Below are 22019 nucleotides of genomic sequence, written 5' to 3' on the forward strand. Positions count from 1 at the left end.
ACATATCTTGCTATTCCTACTGACCAGCAGCAAGGGCTGTTTTACATGTGTGCTTTTCCACAGACAGGAAAACACATATCACAGGTTTTTGGTTTACAAATTTTACTAATCACAGAAAAACAAGGAAAGATATGTTTGTATAATAACACCTCAGCAGAGTTTTATCTATTGCTATATGTAAATAAGGTGTCTAAATAGACAATAACTTACGAGTTACGAGGAATTACGGATTATATGTTCCGAGTGAAATTAATGTCACAAGGGACAGATAATCCATAATTCCGAGTATCGAGTGGGTTATTGTATTTATTACCCATAGTGTAAATAGTTTAGAAACTTAAACTTCTTACATGCCACAAACTATATAATATACAAGACGTGAAAGTCTGAGAAAACTGATGACATCATGAAAGAAAAGCAATGACGTCAAAAACTATCTTTAGGTACACAAATCAAATGTAAGCAAGAGAGGTCACATTCGTAATGAACTGATGTTTCTAGTGGGAAGTGAATGAACTACAAAGAAATTAGTTTAGAGCATGTTTAATTGTTAACAAGAACAAATATTGAGTGGGTTATTGTATTTATTACATTCACTGTTGTTTGTAAAATCTCAACAAGAGACTTGACAGTCGAGGAAGCCGATGACATCACCAAACTAACGTCATGACATCAGAGAAAGATAGAAAATATATTCACCCTCATCTCACTGCCCATATGGGTAATAATATGTTATATTGTTCCTAGATGATAATCACCCATGTTAGCACGAGAAAGTTTAGATGGATGAGGTGGCCTTACACAGGGTTTTCCTCCAAAAATATGACCCCTGTTTAAGTAGCCAACTCTCTTTAGCCAAAGCTATATACATGGTCGCCTTATATATGGTCACTTCTATGTTAAATGATAAAGATGGTAGCTTCCATTATAGTTGTATTTATGGAATTCATATTTGTATGTTATATTTAGCACAATGTATGTACTGAAGTTGACTGGACCTGAGCACAAAATAATCCTTGCAAGGTGTGGCAGTACATATTAAAAGAGGAGAAGCAATCAGAATGATAAGTAATATAAATACAGTCGGACCTCATTACGACGACCATCGTTACTACATTTACACAATGTGACAACAAATTGTCGGGAACAAGCATACAGCAGTGTTATTCTGTTCATTACACCGGAATTCACATTCCGACACCAACAGAGCAAATTAGGAACAACCGTGCATCCAACATCTGAAAACACCTCTTACATAATCACAAATACCATAGCATGTTAGCAGTACACACACAGCCACTTAGAATCCTTGATCTCCTAGTGAGCCAACCGATGTCTGCTAAATCTGTAGACGTATTGCTTTTGAAAATAAGCCGAAAACAAAGCAGGTAGATTTCTTTAAGCCAAAATTATTAGACTGACAGTGAATGTGCCTTGGTCAGTGGCATAGCCTGGGGAGGGGGTAGGCATGAGGGCCATGCCCCCCCCAATCAAACAAAAAACATTATTGAATTTTATAAAATCATACATAAATAAATATATACATACATAATGTGGGTTGCCCCTCCCTCCCATATGGGTTGGCCCCCAAATATAAAACTCGATTAATATATTTAATGTTTTTAAAAACATATTTATATGTATCTGTATTTGTTGATTTTAATAATAATTGCAATACATTAATTATTTAAATGTTATTTAGTCATCAGTTAATTATTATTTTTAATTTTTTTACGTCATTTTGGCAAATGAGATTAGTCATGACAATTCGATACAACGGCAATTTCGATATAATGACAAAGTTACCCAGGGACGAACATGGTTGTTGTACCGAGGTCTGACTGCATTTTACAGCACTGATAAATATAAATACATTCTACAGACACTGATAAATATAAATACATTCTACAGCACACTGATAAATATAAATACATTCTACAGACACTGATAAACATAAATACATTCTACAGCACTGATAAATATAAATACATTCTACAGCACTGATAAATATAAATACATTCTACAGCTCTGATAAATATAAATACATTCTACAGCACTGATAAATATAAATACATTCAGATTCTACAGCACTGATAAATATAAATGATGTAAATAAATGACTTTTTTTTTTTATATGTTGAAAAAAAGAGCTCTATCAACTGTCAAAGCATTTTAGAATAATCTAGAACTCAAACTAGCATTCCCATAGTCATCTAAAGTGTATACATTTTTCTCTCTGCCACAAAGTAATATTTGGCAAGTGTAAACTGCTTGTTTGGCCAGCATTGATGAATGGTGCTTGATGTGCCAATACTAATCATACAAGTTAAGGGTCAGTAAATATATTTTATATGAAAATGCATTTCACCATAATACCATTATAAGACCATGTCTGTGTTGACAATCATGAAATACCCATACACATGTTGCATGTGTCAGGGTTTGAAAGTGGCCAAAAAATATGGTGGCCCAAAAAATAATAATGGATGTTGGCAAATTATGGTAAGAGAACCATGAGCAAGATTTCAATGTGGAATGCAAATATTAACAGTGGCTCATATGTTATAGCTCTAAAGGAGATAATATCATTTGGGCGACTAACGCCATTATTTTTTAATATTTAAGTTGCCCAAACTGGACATTGGTTGCATTTGGCGACCTGGCCACAGGCCGTTTCGAGCCCTGTGTGTGTACTTTTCATTCAACATATGGTTAGTTTGAGTTGTTTAACAACACCACAAGAGCATATTGATTTATTAATGTCAAACATTTGGTAATTTTGACATATAGTTTTAGAGAAGAAACCTGCTACATCTTTCCATTAATAGCAAGGGATTTTTTATATGCAGTATCCCAAAGACAGAATAGCACATACCAATGACTTTGATATACCAGTTGTGGTGCACTGGCTGGAACGAGAAATAGCCCAATGGGCCATGATAGGGATTGATACCAAACCGTCCGTATATCAAGCGAGCACTTCACCACTGGGCTACATCCAGTCCCTCAACATATGGTTAACACATTAGTTTAGTTATGAGTTTAACATTTGTTGTGTTGGCTCTTGCCTATGGGAAAGGAAATGTTTTATTTAACGACGCACTCAACACATTTTATTTTACGGTTATATGGCGTCGGACATATGGTTAAGGACCACACAGATATTGAGGGAGGAAACCAGCTGTCGCCACTTCATGAGCTACTCTTTTCGATTAGCAGCAAGGGATCTTTTATATGCACCATCCGATGGGTGTTAAGATGGAAATTTACAAAGTGTTGCTCCAAGGCTTAATATTAGCCAATGTAAAACAAGGGTGCAGGAACTGGGATGGGGGATCATAATAGCATGTGCCCCACTCTACTTCACAGAATATTTCTATGGGCCCCTAAAACACCGGATATGGCTTGTCAAAGTACACCAGGAGATAATACATGTAGTACTACAGTTTATTATCCATGTGGTTCAACATAACCGGGTTAATAATAATCATATGAAGCACACGTGTAACAACAAGTGTGATGACGTAATTTTGGGAAGCGACATCATAATATGACGTTGCTTCTTCAGTCCTAGCTCGGACTGTGCATTTGAAATATGACGTCATTTCGTATTCTCCTTCTAGTTGTGGCTGAAATATTTTGTGTTGAGTCTTGTTATTCATTAAGAAAAAACAATAATAATATGGATAATAAAGAAATTATTACACTCATGTCAGGATTCATGTATTACCCTCGCTCTCACTCAGGCAATACAAAAATCTTGACACTCGTTTCGTAAAATCAGTATGACTCACAAGCTTGTATAATAATCTCTAAAGAACCAGCCTAAATCAGATTCTGGCAAAACCAGATACCTGTTGAAACTGGCCAAACCTTTCTACGTCCCAATTTGTTTCCTATGTGTTCAGTGTATTAACATCCTGAATACACTTCAAGAATGCGTCCATTCCAAAATCTAGATGAACTTTTTTGTGTGAAAACAATAGATGTTTAATCAGTTAACCTACTGAACGACTGAAAACAAAGATGAACTCCTGAATAAACAAGTGTCACAATATTGTACACATATTATATACTCTTCTTTTCTTTTTTTTGTGATACGTTATAAGTAACAGGGGGAACCTACTTCCACCATATAGGGTATAATTTTTTATTAGCAGCAATTTGGTTAATGTATGCATTTCGAAGCCAATTCAAACATGCAATTCATGAAACACTCATTGGAAATAATATAAAAATAGTAAATATATAAAAATATAATACAAATTATAAAAAGATAAGACATGTAGTATAAAAATATTATTAATAGCCTTTGAACTTGTGGACGGAAGGCACATTTTGATCACTTCTGATGCCTATGGGCTCATACTAAATAGCAGCAAGGAATTTTATATATTTTATAGACAGCATATACCATGACATTTGATATACCAATTATAGGGCCAAATTTGGAACCAATGCCCCCCTCCCCTACCAAAAAAACCCCTAGTGTCTATTAAGGGAGATATATACCACGCATAATAAAAAATATCTATCTATACTCACCACAGTAGAAGGACGCTCAATAACAGCTATCCCAGAATCCTGCTCTTCATCCGCATCCACCAGACCATTAACCTTCTCTTCACTCGGCGACTCCAGCGAGACACGGGGCTGCAGCACGGGGGTCAAGGTAGGGTCGCTCATACAGCGATCCTTGCACAATTCTCGATTTCTCTGCTGCGCTGACTGAAAATAACTGTCGAATTCGTCGACGGCCACCGCCCCATTGGTTGAGATATTCGGCTGGCTTGCCGACAGCCTCTGTAGCTCAGCCGCACTAGTCTTGTCTTTCGACTTGCGGATGCGGAAGATGCGGGTCTTGTTGCGGAAGCTGCTCCAGAGTTTCTTGCGCCGACTGACCTGTGGCGTGGCCGGCAGTGCAAGGTGGTCGCTAGGCAGTGTGAGGTGGTCGCCGGGGAGTGTCGAGTTGGCACGGTGAAGCGTGGTGCCATTGTCAGCGGCGATTTGACTCTCACGACAGATGTCGACAGTGCTTTTGCTCCGCTTGTGCTTTTGTTTCTTGGGGCCTGGGAACAAAAAATTAAGAGAATGTAAGTTGTACAAATTACATATAAAAATTCAACAGCACTCTTACTCCATTTGTGGATTTTGTTTTATGGAGCCTGGAAAAAAAAATGAAAAGAATGTTAAAGTTGTACTTACAAATTACATATATAAACCTTTAAAATATACCCTCTTGCTTCATTTGTGCTTTTGTTTTTTGGGACCTGAAAAAAAAATATGGAAGAACACTAAGTTGTAGTTACAAATTACATATATAAACCCGAAACATAACTCTTGTTCCATTTGTGATTTTGTTTTTTGGGACCTGCATGGAATTATTTTTTTAAAGAATGTTAAGTTGTACTTGCAAAATTATATATATAAACCTTTAAAAAAGAAACTTCTTGCTTCATTTGTGGTTTTGTTTTTGAAGAAAATGTTAAATTTTAGTTACAAATCACATATAAAACTTAAACAGAACTTTGTCTCCATTTGTGGATTTTGTTTTTGGGGCCTGGAAAAAAATATGAAGAGAATGTTAAGTTGTACTTACAAATTACTGTTTACTAATTACAATTATAAATCCTGAATTAAAAGTCACTGACCCTAGTTTGAACCCATGAAAATAGACATCAAGTTTGGTTAATCTGCAAACCTGTAACACATCCGAGTACAGTTATAATAGAGAGAAACACAAGTCTCTGATGCTAAAACAGGGAAATACCCTCTGAAAATAGACTGGAGCTCATCTCCATAGCCTCTATTAGAAATTAGCGAGAAAAATTAGCCGGCACATTCCGATAACAGCAAGCATGGCCAATGACCACAGTTATGTCTCTGAAGTACGAGCATTTTTAGAATCATCAAAAATGCATTTCGTAGCATTACAAACACCAGGATGACTATAGACACTCCAGATGTATAGAAATGGATATTCTAAACAATAAAATATGAGTATTGTCTTACTTCAATTGTCAAAATAGGCTCCAATAGTGAAAAATATGCTGTAGTGTTTAAAAACTAAGGTCTGTCACTTTAAACTGGGTCCATTCAACTGATTGGGTTTTTTCTCATTCCATCTGGTAAATATTTTCATTTCAACTTTATTTTCGTGCCTATATCCATTAAGGTTCAAGCACACTATTCTAGGCACACACCTCAGCTATCTGGCTGTCTGTCCAGGACAGTGAGTTAGTTGTAAGTGGTTAGTCAGAGAGAAGAGGGTGTAGTGTTCTCATTCCACCTACCCATTGATTCGTTAAATCTCGCTCTGGGTGGGAGCCGGTACCGGGCTGCGAACCCAGTATCTACCAGTCTTAATTATGTCCGATGGCTTAACCACAACTGGTCAACTGGTCAAAGGCTGTGGTATGTGTTTTTCTGTCTGTGGGAAAGTGCATATAAAAGATCCCTTATTGCATAAGGAAAAATGTTTGACATTCAATAGCCGATTACTTAATCAATTTGCTCTAGTAGAATCGTTAAACAAAAAAAACTTGAACTGACACAGATCTCCTATTTTCAAAAATATCTACTTTTAAAAATAATGAAAACCTCAGTATTTTTGGCTAAAACTTACACCATTAATTTTTTCAAGTAAACACTTACATATTTTTCCTGTACTGGTATGTCTCAAAATCTTATCCAGAAAGTCAAATTTTGTTTTTTAATGACACCACTGGAGCATATTAATTTATTAATAATTGGCTAAATTGGATGTCACAAGTCACGCTTGCATGATGAGTGTGATATGACTGCAAACTTTACTTGATGAGATATAAATCATATTTGACAAAAAACATGAAATTTTCTATTGATTATATAACATTTGCCAATTTACCTTTATTTTTAAAATTTTGAAATTTTCACTCTAAAATGTGTTATCGTCACTGAGTGACTGATAACACTTTTATTTCACCGATATTTTAAGATATTTCACTAAATGTTATATAATAAGTAGTCTAAATTAACATTCCCAGTCTGGAGCTCCACGCAGTAAGACGTGTTTGTTTCGCTTGTGCACACTGCACGTGCTTTCGTGTGCTCGACTTGGGGGTCCTTCATTTCGTTGTTTTTGTCAGCGAAATGAAGTTTTCTACTGGGATGTATGCGGCCATTGGAACTGATTGAACGATGGAACGCTTCTCGTTTCGACAGTCTGCACCACCAGGTTGGATTCTTTTTCAGCGAGATTCCTCGCCTCCGCGTCATTTCTCCGTCTGACTATGTTGACTTGTTTTTTCGTGACTCGTATGACGACCATTCTGCAGAACGCCACGGTTGTTCGCGTTTAGTCTCTACATGTCCGAGCCTGTCCTACCAGCACTGGAAGATTGACCGCCCCACTCTAAGAAGAAATAGGAAGCGGGGTCGGCCCCTACTACTCTTTTTCTAGACTTTACATTGCTTTATAATGATACCATCTCGTATCCTCCGGAGTCGGGCCCGTCCGCACCACTATACCAACCCATGACGACTGGACTATACCCTAGTCTGATACTCTACTGTTCAGACGGATCCGGCTTCTCAAGATCTGTATTTCAGCACAGCACTACACCTTCAACGTCTATCGACTGTCAATCTAGGGGTTTTCTTGACGGGATGCAACCCATCTCGTCCCTTTAAGCTGTGCACCCAAACGGCCTTAACGAGGCCACTCGCGTGGACATATCGATCGGACTTTAAACGTTTAGATCTGCGTTCAAAATTTTATGTCGAAATTACTTCTTTTTTGTAATATTATTAAATAGTCCGATCCTCTCTTCTTTCTCTTATTTAATTTTGGACTGTCCTTCTAAAATGCTCCAAATTATATAAATATTCGGCCGAGCAGTCAATTCTTTTTTATTTTTGGCTTGTAACCTTTTTCTTTTTTTATTTATTCTATTAACGTTTTTACTAATTGCTATTTTCAAAATTCTGCCCATTTTCACCCCCCCCCCCCCCCCACCCCTCCATCCCGAGTCAGGCCACCGATCTTATCGGAGGTCGGACTCGGGATGGGCGTGTTCGAAACCCTAGTGGTATATGGGCACGTTAAACTAGTTATCATCATCATCTAAATTAAATGTCATACAGTGTATATGAATCAAGCCTAATGGAAGAATATGATCATTTCTGACTTAAAAATTATATAACTGCCTTCATGGTATTATTAAATAAAACCCACATTTCTTTAAATTATCACACATGTCTTCAGGAAGTATAATGCAGAGAACTAATGGTTTTACTACCACAAATATTTAGCAAAGATCCAATCAGATTTGTTGTTAAAAATGTGTTAATTTTAATATTGTCTAGCAAAAACCTAATCTAGCCCAACCATCACTGAAATTTAATCTTACCGTAACAGAAACCAAATTGGGAAATTGGGAAATTGTTTAACGTGCACATTCAGAGCAAGCTGTTGTAGCGCACACCTGTCCTGGGCACAAGTACCGGCCTCAGTCGAAACCAAAAAAACTGTTTAATTATATATAAACTGCCAATGGATAAAGGGAGATAATTCTTTAAGGAACACATGGAAAGCACATGAAGAGTTATTGCAAGCTTACAAAGCCGCATGAGAAATTCTTGCTCACTGAACTGAGCCAGCTAGATAAATCTGTCTGGCCTTGGAGCTACATGCAGACAATGTCTAAATACACCCGATGACCTTACTCATGTTTTATGATGAATGACTTTTTTTCAGAATTCTGTTGAATTACTTATTCCACAATTTGCCATTTCACATTCAATCACTGTTTAATTTTTGTTAAACAAATCAATATTTCCACTTTATATATATGGTTAAGCTGTTACATTTTTATGTCATTGAATAATATGGACTATATTTTTCCACATATGATTTTTAAAATTAGTTTGTAAGTGAAGTGTTTACGATTCATTCTAGAATAAACAAACAAAATTAATATTTTGTTTGTGAAATTAAATGGGCAAAAAATCGTAATCAATCACCATTATGAGGTATACATATGGCAATTCCAAACCTCTGGACTAACCTAAGCCCTTACAAGAAACAATTTGTCCCTTGGGTTGGAATTGCCGTATTTACACCTCACAATGGTAAGATTCTATCAATCAATAATACATGCAACTAAAACCTGCTTCCACTGCATTAGTCAATACATTTACAAGTAGAAGTAGTCTGCATAGCAGCTGGGGTTTTGTTTTCCCAACACTTAACCCATTTACCCTTTTCAAACGATATTTGATGCAGACGGCCCATGTATTTACGGTACACAGCTAGTTCTTTCTTACACATGAGTTATAGCCCTTTGCTTGGAGTTGATTAATAATTTGTTTCTATATATGAATCATACAGAAAAATTTACAATATTAAGATAATAATAGCAAGAAAAGAAACATATTTTACTGTGGAGTTATATCCCTTCACAAAAATCTCTTATAATAAAGATTAGTTTAGTATATATGCAGTGTCTGTTTCCTTTATATATGGCTTAAAGGTCGCAGACCCTAGTTTCAACCCATGAAAATGGACACTAGGTTTGATTAATCTACAAACCTGTAAGACATTTGGATAAACTTACAACTGAATGAAACAAGAGTCTGTGATGTTAAAACAGGGAATTACCCTTAAACAGGGGGACGTACGTAGTCCAGTGCGCTTGCTTGATGCATGGTTGGTCTGGGATCGATTTCTGTTGCTGGGTCCATCGGCCTATTTCTCATTCCAGCCAGTGCATCATGACCAAAGGCTGTGGTATGTGCTATTCTGTTTGTGGGATGGTTCATATAAAAGATCCCTTGCTACTAATGAAAAACTAGATGGTTATGTCAAAATGACCAAATGTTTGACATCCAATAGCGGATGATTAATAAATCAATGTGCTCTAGTGGTGTTGTTAAACAAAACAAACTAACTTTTTTTTTACCCTTAAAAAATAAACTAGAGCTTGTCTCTATACCCATTACTTCACACTTCATTATTAATGTATTTCACTAGGATGATCAGAAACACTTCGGATGTATGGACATTAATAATCTAAACAATAATATCTCAGTTTTGTCCCATTTCAATTATCAAGAATGAATAATAGTGGAAAATATGTGGCAGCAGTGTTTAAAACTTACTGTGTCACATATGGCAAGTAAACCAAAACCAAATAAAAATCTGCTTAGTTTGTTCAGCGGCTATATAATGAAGTGAATAATGGTGAATGGTCTGATTGCCAATCTACAATAGATAAACAATTCTGATTGCTCTAAAACGCCAGTGAAACGACAAAAACAATCAATACATGTAAAATGTTTAAAATTTTAAAATAAACTTAGTCTGTGCAAGCTCATACCAAAACATAACTCTGTCTTGAAAGGTTTATATCATGTCCCTGAAAACTGCCTATTAAGCATAATTTGATAAAATTGCAAAAAATAATAATTTAAAAAAAAAAAAAAATTCAACATAATAATGAGGAAATGTTTTATTTAACAACGCACTCAACACATTTTAATAATGGTTATGGTTCAGGACTACAATGATAATGATAAAGGAAATCCGAAAATTGCCATAGGCTATTCTCTTCAGTTAGCAGCAAGGCATCTTTTATATGCACCATCCCACAGACATGGTAGCACGGACCACAGCCTTTGTTACACCAAGAGAAATAGCCCAATGGGCCGACCGACAGGGATCAATCCTAGATCAACCATGCATCAGGCGAGCATTCTATTACTGTGCTATGTCCCCCCCCCCCCCCCATGGCTATTGGAGGTCAAACATGGGCTAATTCTCATACAAAGTCTACAGTCGAAACCTGCTGCATTTTCCCCCATTAGAAACAGGAGATAATTTGTATGCACAATTTCCAACTGACAAAACAGCACATATCACAGCCTTTGATAAAACGGGGCACTGGTTGAGGGCCAAAGTTGTTCAATTCTATGGCCCAAATGTTTTACCAAGTGAGCCAACTCCCACCCCAACATGTACATTAAAAGCAGTACTTGGGCAATTGCATATATAAAAAAAACATTCAGAAAGTACTACTAAAGCATTACATGTCCCCTACCGGGCCCAACAAATTTTCAAGAGACATAACTCTTTAAAAAATGGGTAATTGCCTGGAAAGTCAAACTTGATCTGTAACCGTACATAATACAGCTATGCAAACAATTTCAGTTCAGTATCTTGAGGCATAGCAACAAAACAAAAAGTCCGGAAAACAAACATTTGTTTTTCCTATGTTCAAGGGCCATAACTAGGTTCAAAAAATTTGAAAATTGTAAGTTGGACAGACAGACAGACAGACAGACAGAGGGATGGTGATGAAATATATAGTCCCGTGGTTGGAACAAGAAAAAAGCCAACACTATCGGCATTTACGTCAATCAGTAGAGAACTCACCTGAGGTTCTTGCATCATGGGATTGAACCATCTCAGTGGCCCCATTCTTAGATTGCGTATTTCCATCCCAACCAGTGCCCCACGACTGGTATATCACAGGCCGTGGCATGTGCTATCCTGTCTGTGGGGAAAGTGTATATAAACGATTCCTTGCTGCTAATGGAAAAATGTTGCAGGTTCCCTCTAAGACTGTGTCAAAATGACCACATGTTTGGTTTCAAATAGCCAACGATTAATAAATCATTATGCTCTATAGTGGTATTGTTAAACAAAATAAAATTAAAACTTTAAACCACATTCAACTGGTCCTGTGACATATGTACAAGACCTCAATAATTGGGTGAGCAGCATATCACCTGATTGAATTGTGCAAGGCTGGAACACACAAAGGGTTGTCCGGGTATAACTATGCTTGATCAATAAAAGTATTATGCTCCGTGAAACAGGTGTGCAATAAATATGGAGATAAGTGTAATAACAACACACTTAAACAGGGGAGACCACTCTAAAAATTAAATAAAATGAAACAAAATTGTTTCTAATAATTCTTTTCATATATTTTTCAGGTTTTCACAGTTATAACAATGATAAATGTGAAAATATTCAAAAGTTTTACCATCAAAGAAGTACACTGTAATGCAGAACAAACTAAACAAACTATGACTAAAATAATGTAGGCCTACATGAGCGTTTTTTGCTATCATGTAAGGCCAATTAAAAATGACATTATATATTAAGAAAAGACACTACATCACTTTGAAGCCAATTACATATTACTTATTTTCTTGGCTGCTATTACTAGAGAGATTTTAACAGCAACGTATATTTTTAGTAATCAGAATGACGTTACATAAAGATTTATGTTAAACAAGGATTTCACAAGATCCAAGATATATATATATTAACAAAATGGTTCAGGTAACAATATGGCTTAGGTATCAAAAATGGCTCAGGTAAAAAAAAAAAAAAAGATTAAAAATAACAAACATTACCTACCCATCTGATACAAATCACATGTACACATCCAGATTGAGTTATAGCAAATTAAGATTTAATCCAAATCAGAGTCAATCTATTATTTACAATGTCAACAAGAGACATTTTTAAAATAACAAATCTCTAAGCATCTCTGAGCATGCTATGTTAGTCAAGAGAGATCAATAAAAATCATTTGGAAGGAAAATCGATGGAACGTGTGTTTATTAAAGGAGCTCAAACGCATGTGTATAGAAGAAATTACCTTGCCATGTAATGATAATCGGCAGATGAGAATGACAAGTCATTATCTACAGTATCGTGATGACAACGAAAGGAAAATTGTTCACCCTTTTCATAATTCAATATTTTCTAAGGACAAAAGAAAGAGACTTTTGGTATGGAGACAAAAATAAGATTTTATAGCAGATTCCACTATAATTAGATAACAGAATCAGGTATACTAAGTATTAAGAACAAAAATGTGTGTCTGGCTTGTGTACAGAAAGGAGTATATTCTTTGTACAACTTGTTAAAAAAAAAATTTGGTAATGTAGACCATTATAAATAAACTTTTTACTATTGCAACTTATTATTGCATCTCAATCCATTATATGTGTGTGTGTGTGTGTGTGTGTTTGTGTGTGTGTGTGTGTGTGTGTGCGTTTGTGTGTGTGTTTGTGTGTGTGTGTCTGTGTGTGTGTGTGTGTGTGTGTGTGTGTGTGTGTGTTTTGTTTTGTTTTGTTTTGTTTTGTTTTGTTTTGTTTTGTTTTGTTTTGTTTAATGACACCACTAAAGCACACAGATTTATAAATCATTGGCTATTGGATGTCAAACATTTAGTAATTTTTACATAGTCTTAGAGAGAAAAAAAACCGTTCTATTTTTTCATTAGTGGTGAGGAATCCAAGACAGGATAGCACATTCCATGGCCTTCAAACCAGTCATGGTGCACTGGCTGGAATGAGGGATGTCCAATGGGCTCACCAACAGGGATCGATCCTAGACTGACTGCGCATCAGGTGACACTTGCCTGAAATGCTTGCATCATACGACTAAACCACCTCAGGGGACCCATTCTCTGATTGGGGTTTTCCCATCCCAACCAGTGCCCAATGACAAGTATATCATAGGCCATTGTATGTGCTGTCCTGTCTGTTGGAAAAGTAAAGTTTGTTTTGTTTAACAACACACCACTAGAGCACATTGGTTTATTAATAATCGGCTACTGGATGTCAAACATTTGGTCATTCTGACATATAGTCTTAGAGAGAAAACCCACTACGTTTTTCCATTAGTAGCAAGGGATCTTTTACATACTCCATCCAATAGACAGGATAGCACATATCATGACCTTTGATAAACCAGTAGTGGTGCACTGGTTGGAATGAGAAATAGCCCAATAGGCCCACTGATGGGGATCAATCCTAGATCGATCGTGTATCAGGTGGCACTCACCATCATAGGATGAAACCACCTCAGTGGACCCATTCTTTGACTGTTTTTTTTCCCATCCCAACCAGTAACTGAAATATCAAAGGCTGTGGCATATGCTGTCCTGTCTGTTCAAAAGTTCATGTAAAAAAATCCCTTGTTAATGGAAAAATGTAGCAGGTTTCTGTAAGACATTGTGTCAAAGATTACCAACAGTTTGACATCCAACAGCTGATGATGAATAAATGAATGTGTTCTAGTGGCACTGACATCCAACAGCTGATGATGAATAAATGAATGTGTTCTAGTGGCACTGACATCCAACAGCTGGTGATGAATAAATGAATGTGTTCTAGTGGCACTGACATCCAACAGCTGGTGATGAATAAATGAATGTGTTCTAGTGGCACTGACATCCAACAGCTGGTGATGAATAAATGAATGTGTTCTAGTGGCACTGACATCCAACAGCTGATGATGAATAAATGAATGTGTTCTAGTGGCACTGACATCCAACAGCTGATGATGAATAAATGAATGTGTTCTAGTGGCACTGACATCCAACAGCTGATGATGAACAAATGAATGTGTTCTAGTGGCACTGACATCCAACAGCTGATGATGAATAAATGAATGTGTTCTAGTGGCATTGTTACACAGAACATTTCATTTCATTTCAACTTATTTTCGTGCTTATATCCAATTAAGGTTCAAGTACACTGTCCTGGGCATACACCTCAGCTATCTGGGCTGTCTGTCCAGGACAGTGGGTTAGTTGTTAATTGTTAGTGGTTTGTGAGAGAGAAGAGGGTGCAGTGGCCTTACACCTACCCATTGAGTCGTTAAAACTCACTCTGGGTCGGACCCTGTACCTACCAGCGTTATGTTCTTTATGTTCGACGGCTCAACGACACCACCGAGGGCGGTTAGTTACACAGAACAAATAACAGTGGCACTCATCACATACATGCACTTACATTTTTATACTCTCCTTTCAACATTTTAAAATATATATATTGTTAGTTGCTATGATGGCTTTTTATTTTTGAGATGTGTGAACGGGGCTAACATAAGAATTTGTTACCTACCACTGGGACTGGGATGTGGAGGTGGACAGTGAAAGAAGTTGAAAGATAGGAGAAGTTACCAGATTGGGAATAAATGAGATGGAATTCAAAGGAGAAAAAGGAAAGGGATCAGTGGGATAAAAATAATAACAATAATAAATAATAATAATAAACAATCATTTGTAGAGTACTGTTAAAGCAATACATGTCCCCTACCAAACTCCTAAACTGAAGGGCCATACTTTGGTGAAAAGAGGGCAATTCAGAATAAAAGTTAAATTTGATCAGTAACAGTACATGATAAAGGTATATACAAAATTTCATATCAATATCTTCAGGCATTGCAAAACAAAAGTCTGGTAAACTAATTTTTTTATAGTTCTAAGTTCAAGGGCCATAACTCCATCAAAAATAGGTAAATTACCATGAAAGTCAAACTTGATCTGTAACAGTACACGATAAAGCTATCCAAAACATTTCAGCTCAATATATCCCAATGAAAAAGTATTCCAGAAAACAAATTTTCACATCTCCTAAGTTCAAGGGCCATAACTCCATCAAAAATTGATAAATTGCTATGAAAGTCAAACTTGATCTGTAACAGTACATGACAAAGAAATATACAAATTTCCAGGATAATATCTCAAAACCTTCTGAAAAAAAGTCTGGAAAACTAATTTTAACATCTCCTAATTTCAAGGGCCATAACTCCATCAAAAATGGATAGATCGTCATGAAAGTCAAACTTGATCTGTTACAGGACATGATAAAGCTATACACAAAATTTCAGGTCAATATCTCAAGGCTTTCTTAAAAAAAACCATCCAGAAAGCTATATGTGCAACAGATGGACGGATGGACAGACAGAATTTTTAAAATGTTTTTATCAAAAGCAAAATACAATTTTAAACCAGTAACTTTTATAACAAATAAACATGACTTTATGCTATTAAATCGATGAATCCACAAAACCTGTCACGTTGACTGGACATGGTTGTCAAAAACAGCTGAATGCGACATGTCTTCTGACAGCATCCGCCTGGTATAACCTTATGGAGTTTTTGGGGCGGGACTTAGTCCAGTTGTAAAGTACTCGCTTGACACGCAGTCGGTTTGAGATCGATCCCTGTCAGTGGGCCTATTTGACTATTTCTTGTTCGAGGGCCATAACTATGTGAAAAATGGATAAATTGCCATGAAAGTTAAGCTTGATCTGTAACAGTACATGATAAAGCTATATATAAAAATTCATCTCAATATCTTTAGGCATTGCAAAAAGGTCAGAAAAACTAATTTTCGTATCTCCAAAGTTCAAGGGCCATAACTCTGTCAAAAATAGGTAAATAACCATGGAAATGAAAGATATATAACAGTACATGGTAAAGCTATACAAAAATGTCAGCTCAATATCTCAAGACATTGTAAAAAAAAAACCATCTCAAAAACTATATGTGGGACAGATGTACAGACAGACAGACAGACAGACAGACAGACAGGAAGATGAAGACGAAACCTATAGTCCCCTCCAGTTGGACCAGTAGGGAGCTACTAACTGTTTTCTACTAATAAATTAAATCATGTGCTTTAATTTTGATGGATAGTATGTTTACATTTCAAAACAAAAATTAATAACTAATTTTGGCTAACAGCTAACATTATGCAATACTGAGATAGAACCTTTAATATATTCCTCTTTTTTTAACCTTTCCTAAAAACCTGACCACTGCTTGTAAGCATTTGAAATACCTGGGCGAGACGTAGCCCAGTGGTAAAGCACTCGCTTGATGCGGTCGGTTTAGGATCGATCCTTGTCGGTGGACTCATTGGGCTATTTCTCATTCCAGCCAGTGCTCCACAACTGGTATAACAAAGGTCATGGTATGTATTATCCTGTCTGTGGGATTGTGTATATAAAAGATCCCTAGCTGCTAATCGAATAGAGTAACCCATGATGTGGCGACAGTGGGTTTCTTCTCTCTATATCCGTGTGGTTCTTAACCATATGTCTGATGCCATATAACTGTAAATAAAATGTGTGGAGTGCGTCATTAAATAAAACATTTCATTCATTCCTTCAAATACCTATTCAATGTGGATGCTACTTACTGAATCTGACTTGATGTTTCCGACGACCAAACAACTTAGTCTTTCTACACAGTCCCATCATCAGCAGAATATTAACAGAAATGTTTCACTACTCATCATACGTTTTTATCAACATGTAACACAAGCAGTACAGACAAAGAACTGTGAAATACATGCAATTAATCGCTGTTATACTATTAAGTTCTAAATGGAAATGATAAAAATAACAATAAAACGTGAAAATAGTTTAGAACACAATTGATTATACATGTACAATGTACATACTACCAGTTAACTGGCAACATGTCTGTCAGTTCATAATCTAAATATCTGTTTTCCATTAAAGGTGCAGACTCACATTTCAGCCCATAAAAATGGACACTAAGTAATGGAGAATGTAAGAGGGGGTGTAGATTCACGAAGCCTGTTAATTATTTTTCATGAACCTACAAAAAAAGAAAGATGTTTTATTTAACGACGCACTCAACACATTTTATTTACAGTTATATGGCGTCAGACATATGGTTAAGGACCACACAGATTTTGAGAGGAAACCCATTGTCACCACTACATGGGCTACTCTTTCGGATTAGCAGCAAGGGATCTTTTATTTGCGCTTCCCATAGGCAGGATAGCACAAACCATGACCTTTGTTAAACCAGTTATGAATCACTGGTCGGTGCAAGTGGTTTACACCTACCCATTGAGCCTTGCGGAGCACTCTCAGGGTTTGGAGTTGGTACCTGGATTAAAAATCCCATGCCTCGACTGGGATCCAAACCCAGTACCTACCAGCCTGTAGACCAATAGCCTAACCACGATGCCACCGAGGCCGATCATCATGAATCTACACTTCCGAGTGCATTCTCCAGCTTAATCCATTATTCATTAAACAAGTTACATGATTGCTAAATTAACTTCTATTTTATCTTTTTTAATGAAAATATTGGTTTAAAATGGCAAAGAATATTTACAAAACTAATTATAAGCCAAAAAGATAGGATCCTTTTGGACCTAACCTGAATGATTCAGTCAGGAAATCCTCAGCAGGGCTATCTCTGGATGAGTGAAACATTTCACTAAATTATCTTTAAAAATGCAAAACCACAGTTATTTTCAACAAAGGTGGAAGGAGGGAAATGTTTTTATTTAACGATTCACTCAACACATTTTATTTACAGTTATATAGCATTAGACATATGGTTACGGGACACACAGATTTTGAGAGAGGAAATCCGCTGTCACCACTTCATGGACTACTCTTTTTTTTATTAGCAGCAAGGGATCTTTTATATGTACCGTCCCACAGACAGGGTAGTACATACCACGGCCTTTGATATGCCAGTCTGCAATGGCTGGAATGAGAAATAGCCCAATAGGCCCACCGACAGGATCAATCCCAGATTGACCACACATCGAGCGAGCGCTTTACCACTGGGCTATCTTCTGCCACCTGATCAGCAGTGTATAGCTGGCATTAAACGTGATGCATGTGCTAAACATGTAACCTCTGATTTCCGTTTCGGATAATCTTCACTGTGTTCCGTCGAAATATATTACATGTACTATCACTAGTATCAGGTTTATAAGGCTTAAATTACATAGTTATTTGATGATGCAGATGTTTGGCCTCATGGGTTATTAAAAGCATTGTACTTGTTTACAATGAATAGGTTCTGTCAGTAGTGGATTCGAATCCCTGACCTGAATGCATAAAAAGTTCAAATTGCATTGTTTTGTAGTTGTTGATTCTTGAAAAATAATCTACACCTAGAACAATAGTGTGATGGATTAAGTTTAGTTAATCTACAAACTAAAGTGAAATACTGTCTAAAAATAACTAGAGCTTGTCTCGATAACCATTATTTCTCAGATAAATGTACATTTTTAGAATTATGAAAAATGAGAATTTGTCTTAATAACCATTGTTTTTTCAGACAAATGTGTGTTTTTAGAATTATGAAAAATGAGAACTTGTCTCAATAACCATTATTTCTCAGACAAACATGCGTTTTTAGAATTATGAAAAATGCATTTCAGGATATTACTAAAACCTGGATGATCAGAACCACTTCAAGTGTATAAAAATTAATATGCTATATAATAAAATGTAAGTACTTCTAACTTAAATGATCAAAAACAACTTTAATCGTGGAAAATATGTTGTAGTGTTTAAAAAGTAGGTTCTGTCATTTTACTTTCATTGAAACATGTTTCCAACTAATAGACAACTTTTAATTACTAAAATGTACATATTAAACAAGCATTCTGAGAGTACTGCTAAAACAATACAACTCCCCTACTGGAACTAATGAAAGAAACAAAGAAATGTTTTATTTAAAAACACACTCAACACATTTTATTTACGGTTATATGGCGTCAGATATATGGTTAAGGACCACACAGATATTGAGAGAGGAAACCCGCTGTCGCCACTTCATGAGCTACACTTTTCGATTAGCAGCATGGGATCTTTTACATGCACCATCACACAGACAGGGTAGTACATACCACGGCCTTTGATATACCAGTCGTGGTGCACTGGCTGGAATGAGAAATAACCCAATGGGCCCACCGACGGGGATCGATCCCAGACCGACCACGCATCGAGTGAGCGCTTTGCCACTGGGCTACGTCCTACCCCTTGGAACCAATGAAGTCAAGGGCCTGAAAAAACTGTGTAAATCCCCATACAAGTTAAACTTGATCTGTAACAGTACTTTATAAAGATATGTACAAAATTTCAGATCGATATCTAGAGGCATTTGGGAAAAAAGTCTGGAAAACAAATTTTCATATCTCCTAAGCTCAAAGGGCATAACTGAAAAATTGGTAAATTGCCACAAAGGTCAAACAAAATCTGTAATAGTATATGATAAAGCAAAATTTCAGCTGAGTATCCTAAAGCATTGGGGGGGGAAACATTTTAAAAAAACTATAAGTGGGATGGATGGATGCATGGAAGAATGCATTCTTCTGTCCATCCATCCATCCATCCATCTACCCCACTTCACCCTGTTCATGAACAGACAGAAGGACAGAGATGAAATCTATAGTACCCTCTAGTTGGACTGGTAGAGGACTAATAAAGTTTCTTGTTTAAAGTATCAGTAAAAGTAAAGTTTGTTTTATTTAACGATGCCTCTAGAGCACATTGATTTTTATCTTATCATCAGCTATTGGACGTCAAACATATGGTCATTCTCTTAGGCTCACAGGCTCCTCTTTCCAATAAGCAGTAAGGGGTCTTTTATATGCACTTTCTCACAGACAGGACAGCACATACCACAGCCTTTGATGAACCAGTTGTGGACCACTGGTTGGAACGGAAAATAGCCCAAACTGCAAATGGGTTTACTGAGAAGGATCAATCTGATGACCAACCTCTTCACAGGTGGACACGCTACTGCTTGAGCTACATCCCACTCCCTTAAAATATCAGTGTCTGTACAGATCTCTGAATTGCTAGAATGATATTTTAATTCATGTGTTGCTTGTGCATGTTTAATTTTACTTAACCCATTTTTTTTTTCACGCATTAAATTCAGGATATCATTTTACATAGTTATGACGGTTACGCAAAAAAGAAATAGGTCACCTGAATTTGTTTTTGTGTAACCAATAAATGGGTTATGGAACTTTTCTGTTCTCATAGACCTGCTGTATTTTCATAATGTTTCTAGTTGTCCTAATATATGAGGTACGGTAGTCCAAATTAGATTTTACCTCCAAATAATTTTGTACATATTATATTAAAAAAAAAAATATATATATATATATTAGGAAACGAAATAAAAGTTTTTCCAACTTTTATCATTTCACAGAGTTGTAGCTCCACATGAATTGATTGACTTGTCACCTAGAATATCTATATGTCAAAATAAAATAGTACTTATTCAAATAATGTATTTTAAACACATTGTTATTATTAAAATTATATATTATTTTATTTTAACATCACATTGTTTGTTTGTCTCAACATTCCTTTCGGGGGGCAGGACGTAACACATTGGTAAAGCGCTCACTTGATGTGCAATCGGTTTGGGATCAATTCCTGTCGGTGGGCTATTTCTTGTTCAAGTCAGTGCACCACGACTGGTATATGTGTTATCCCGTCTGTGGGATGGTGCATATAAAAGATCCCTTGCTACTAATGGAAAAATATAACAGGTTTCCTTTCTAAAACTATATGTAAAAATTACCAAATGTTTGACATCCAATAGCCGATGATTAATAAATCAATGAGCTCTAGTGGTGTTGTTAAACAAAAAACATTCTTTTCCTGATCATAACCAGGGTAAATGTTGTTCCTTCCTAAAAAGCTATAAAAAAGTTAGGCATCAGCCAGTTGGCCAATTTCAAAACTGCTTATTATTACTGCAAATAAATATGTTTAAACCAAAAAGCTATACTTTTGGTCAGTTACCCAAAAATAAAGAAATGTATCTAGTCATAACATTTTCCAATATATATATTTCTCCCATCCCTAGCCTTGGCTATGACGTCATTGAATTTAACATGGGAAGTATTACGACGTTGGTAATATAGGACATCATATCAATGCGAGTTGGTTAGTTTTCGATCAATATTTTGTTATTAAAACCATTATACAAACTATTTTGTAAATTTGTAGTGTTAAATTATATTTAACCATTGAAACAGACACGGCAAATATGATAGTGTAGTTTATTTATGATAAAACGGTCAAATAAAGAAGTTACTTGTTCAGCCATCTTTGTTTATTTGTGTAAAATAATGGTTTATTTATCGAATGAATGTGAGAAAAAGACTCCATCATATGTAGTCATGTGAGATAAAAAAAAAAAAGTACACCCACGGTGGTGACTTTTTTTTAGTTTTATCATAAATAAACAGCAAGTCTCATCCCGGGTCGAAATTTCCACCATCTCGGGTGTATTCAGGATAAATACCAATTAAGAATCATTGATTGAAATGTGAAACTACAATAGTTATTCTTACCCACCATACCTCAAGCAGATGTTCTACAACAGAGACATTCATTTATTACATACGACCTTCGTTCT

The 22019-nt window shown here is 36.1% G+C and overlaps 1 protein-coding gene across 3 annotated transcripts in view; it reads right to left on the reverse strand.

Annotated features, from left to right (window-relative positions):
* Positions 1-17113, reverse strand: part of LOC121385914 (multiple C2 and transmembrane domain-containing protein 1-like) — a 158142-nt gene extending 141029 nt beyond the window's left edge. For 2 of the 3 annotated variants that reach the window (XM_041516712.1, XM_041516708.1), the window contains exons 1-2: positions 11414-11577; positions 4546-5069 (exon numbers count right to left, since the gene is read on the reverse strand). In XM_041516712.1, the coding sequence (XP_041372646.1) occupies positions 4546-5069; positions 11414-11522 (633 nt within the window). In that variant the 5' untranslated portion in view covers positions 11523-11577. Of the gene's footprint in view, positions 1-4545; positions 5070-11413; positions 11578-16995 lie in introns of those variants that run through there. The other variant, XM_041516728.1, reaches the window with a different exon arrangement.
* Between the last annotated feature and the right edge of the window lie 4906 nt (positions 17114-22019).

The sequence above is a fragment of the Gigantopelta aegis genome, chromosome 2, assembly GCF_016097555.1.
Source record: "Gigantopelta aegis isolate Gae_Host chromosome 2, Gae_host_genome, whole genome shotgun sequence".
Lineage (NCBI taxonomy): Eukaryota > Metazoa > Mollusca > Gastropoda > Neomphalida > Peltospiridae > Gigantopelta > Gigantopelta aegis.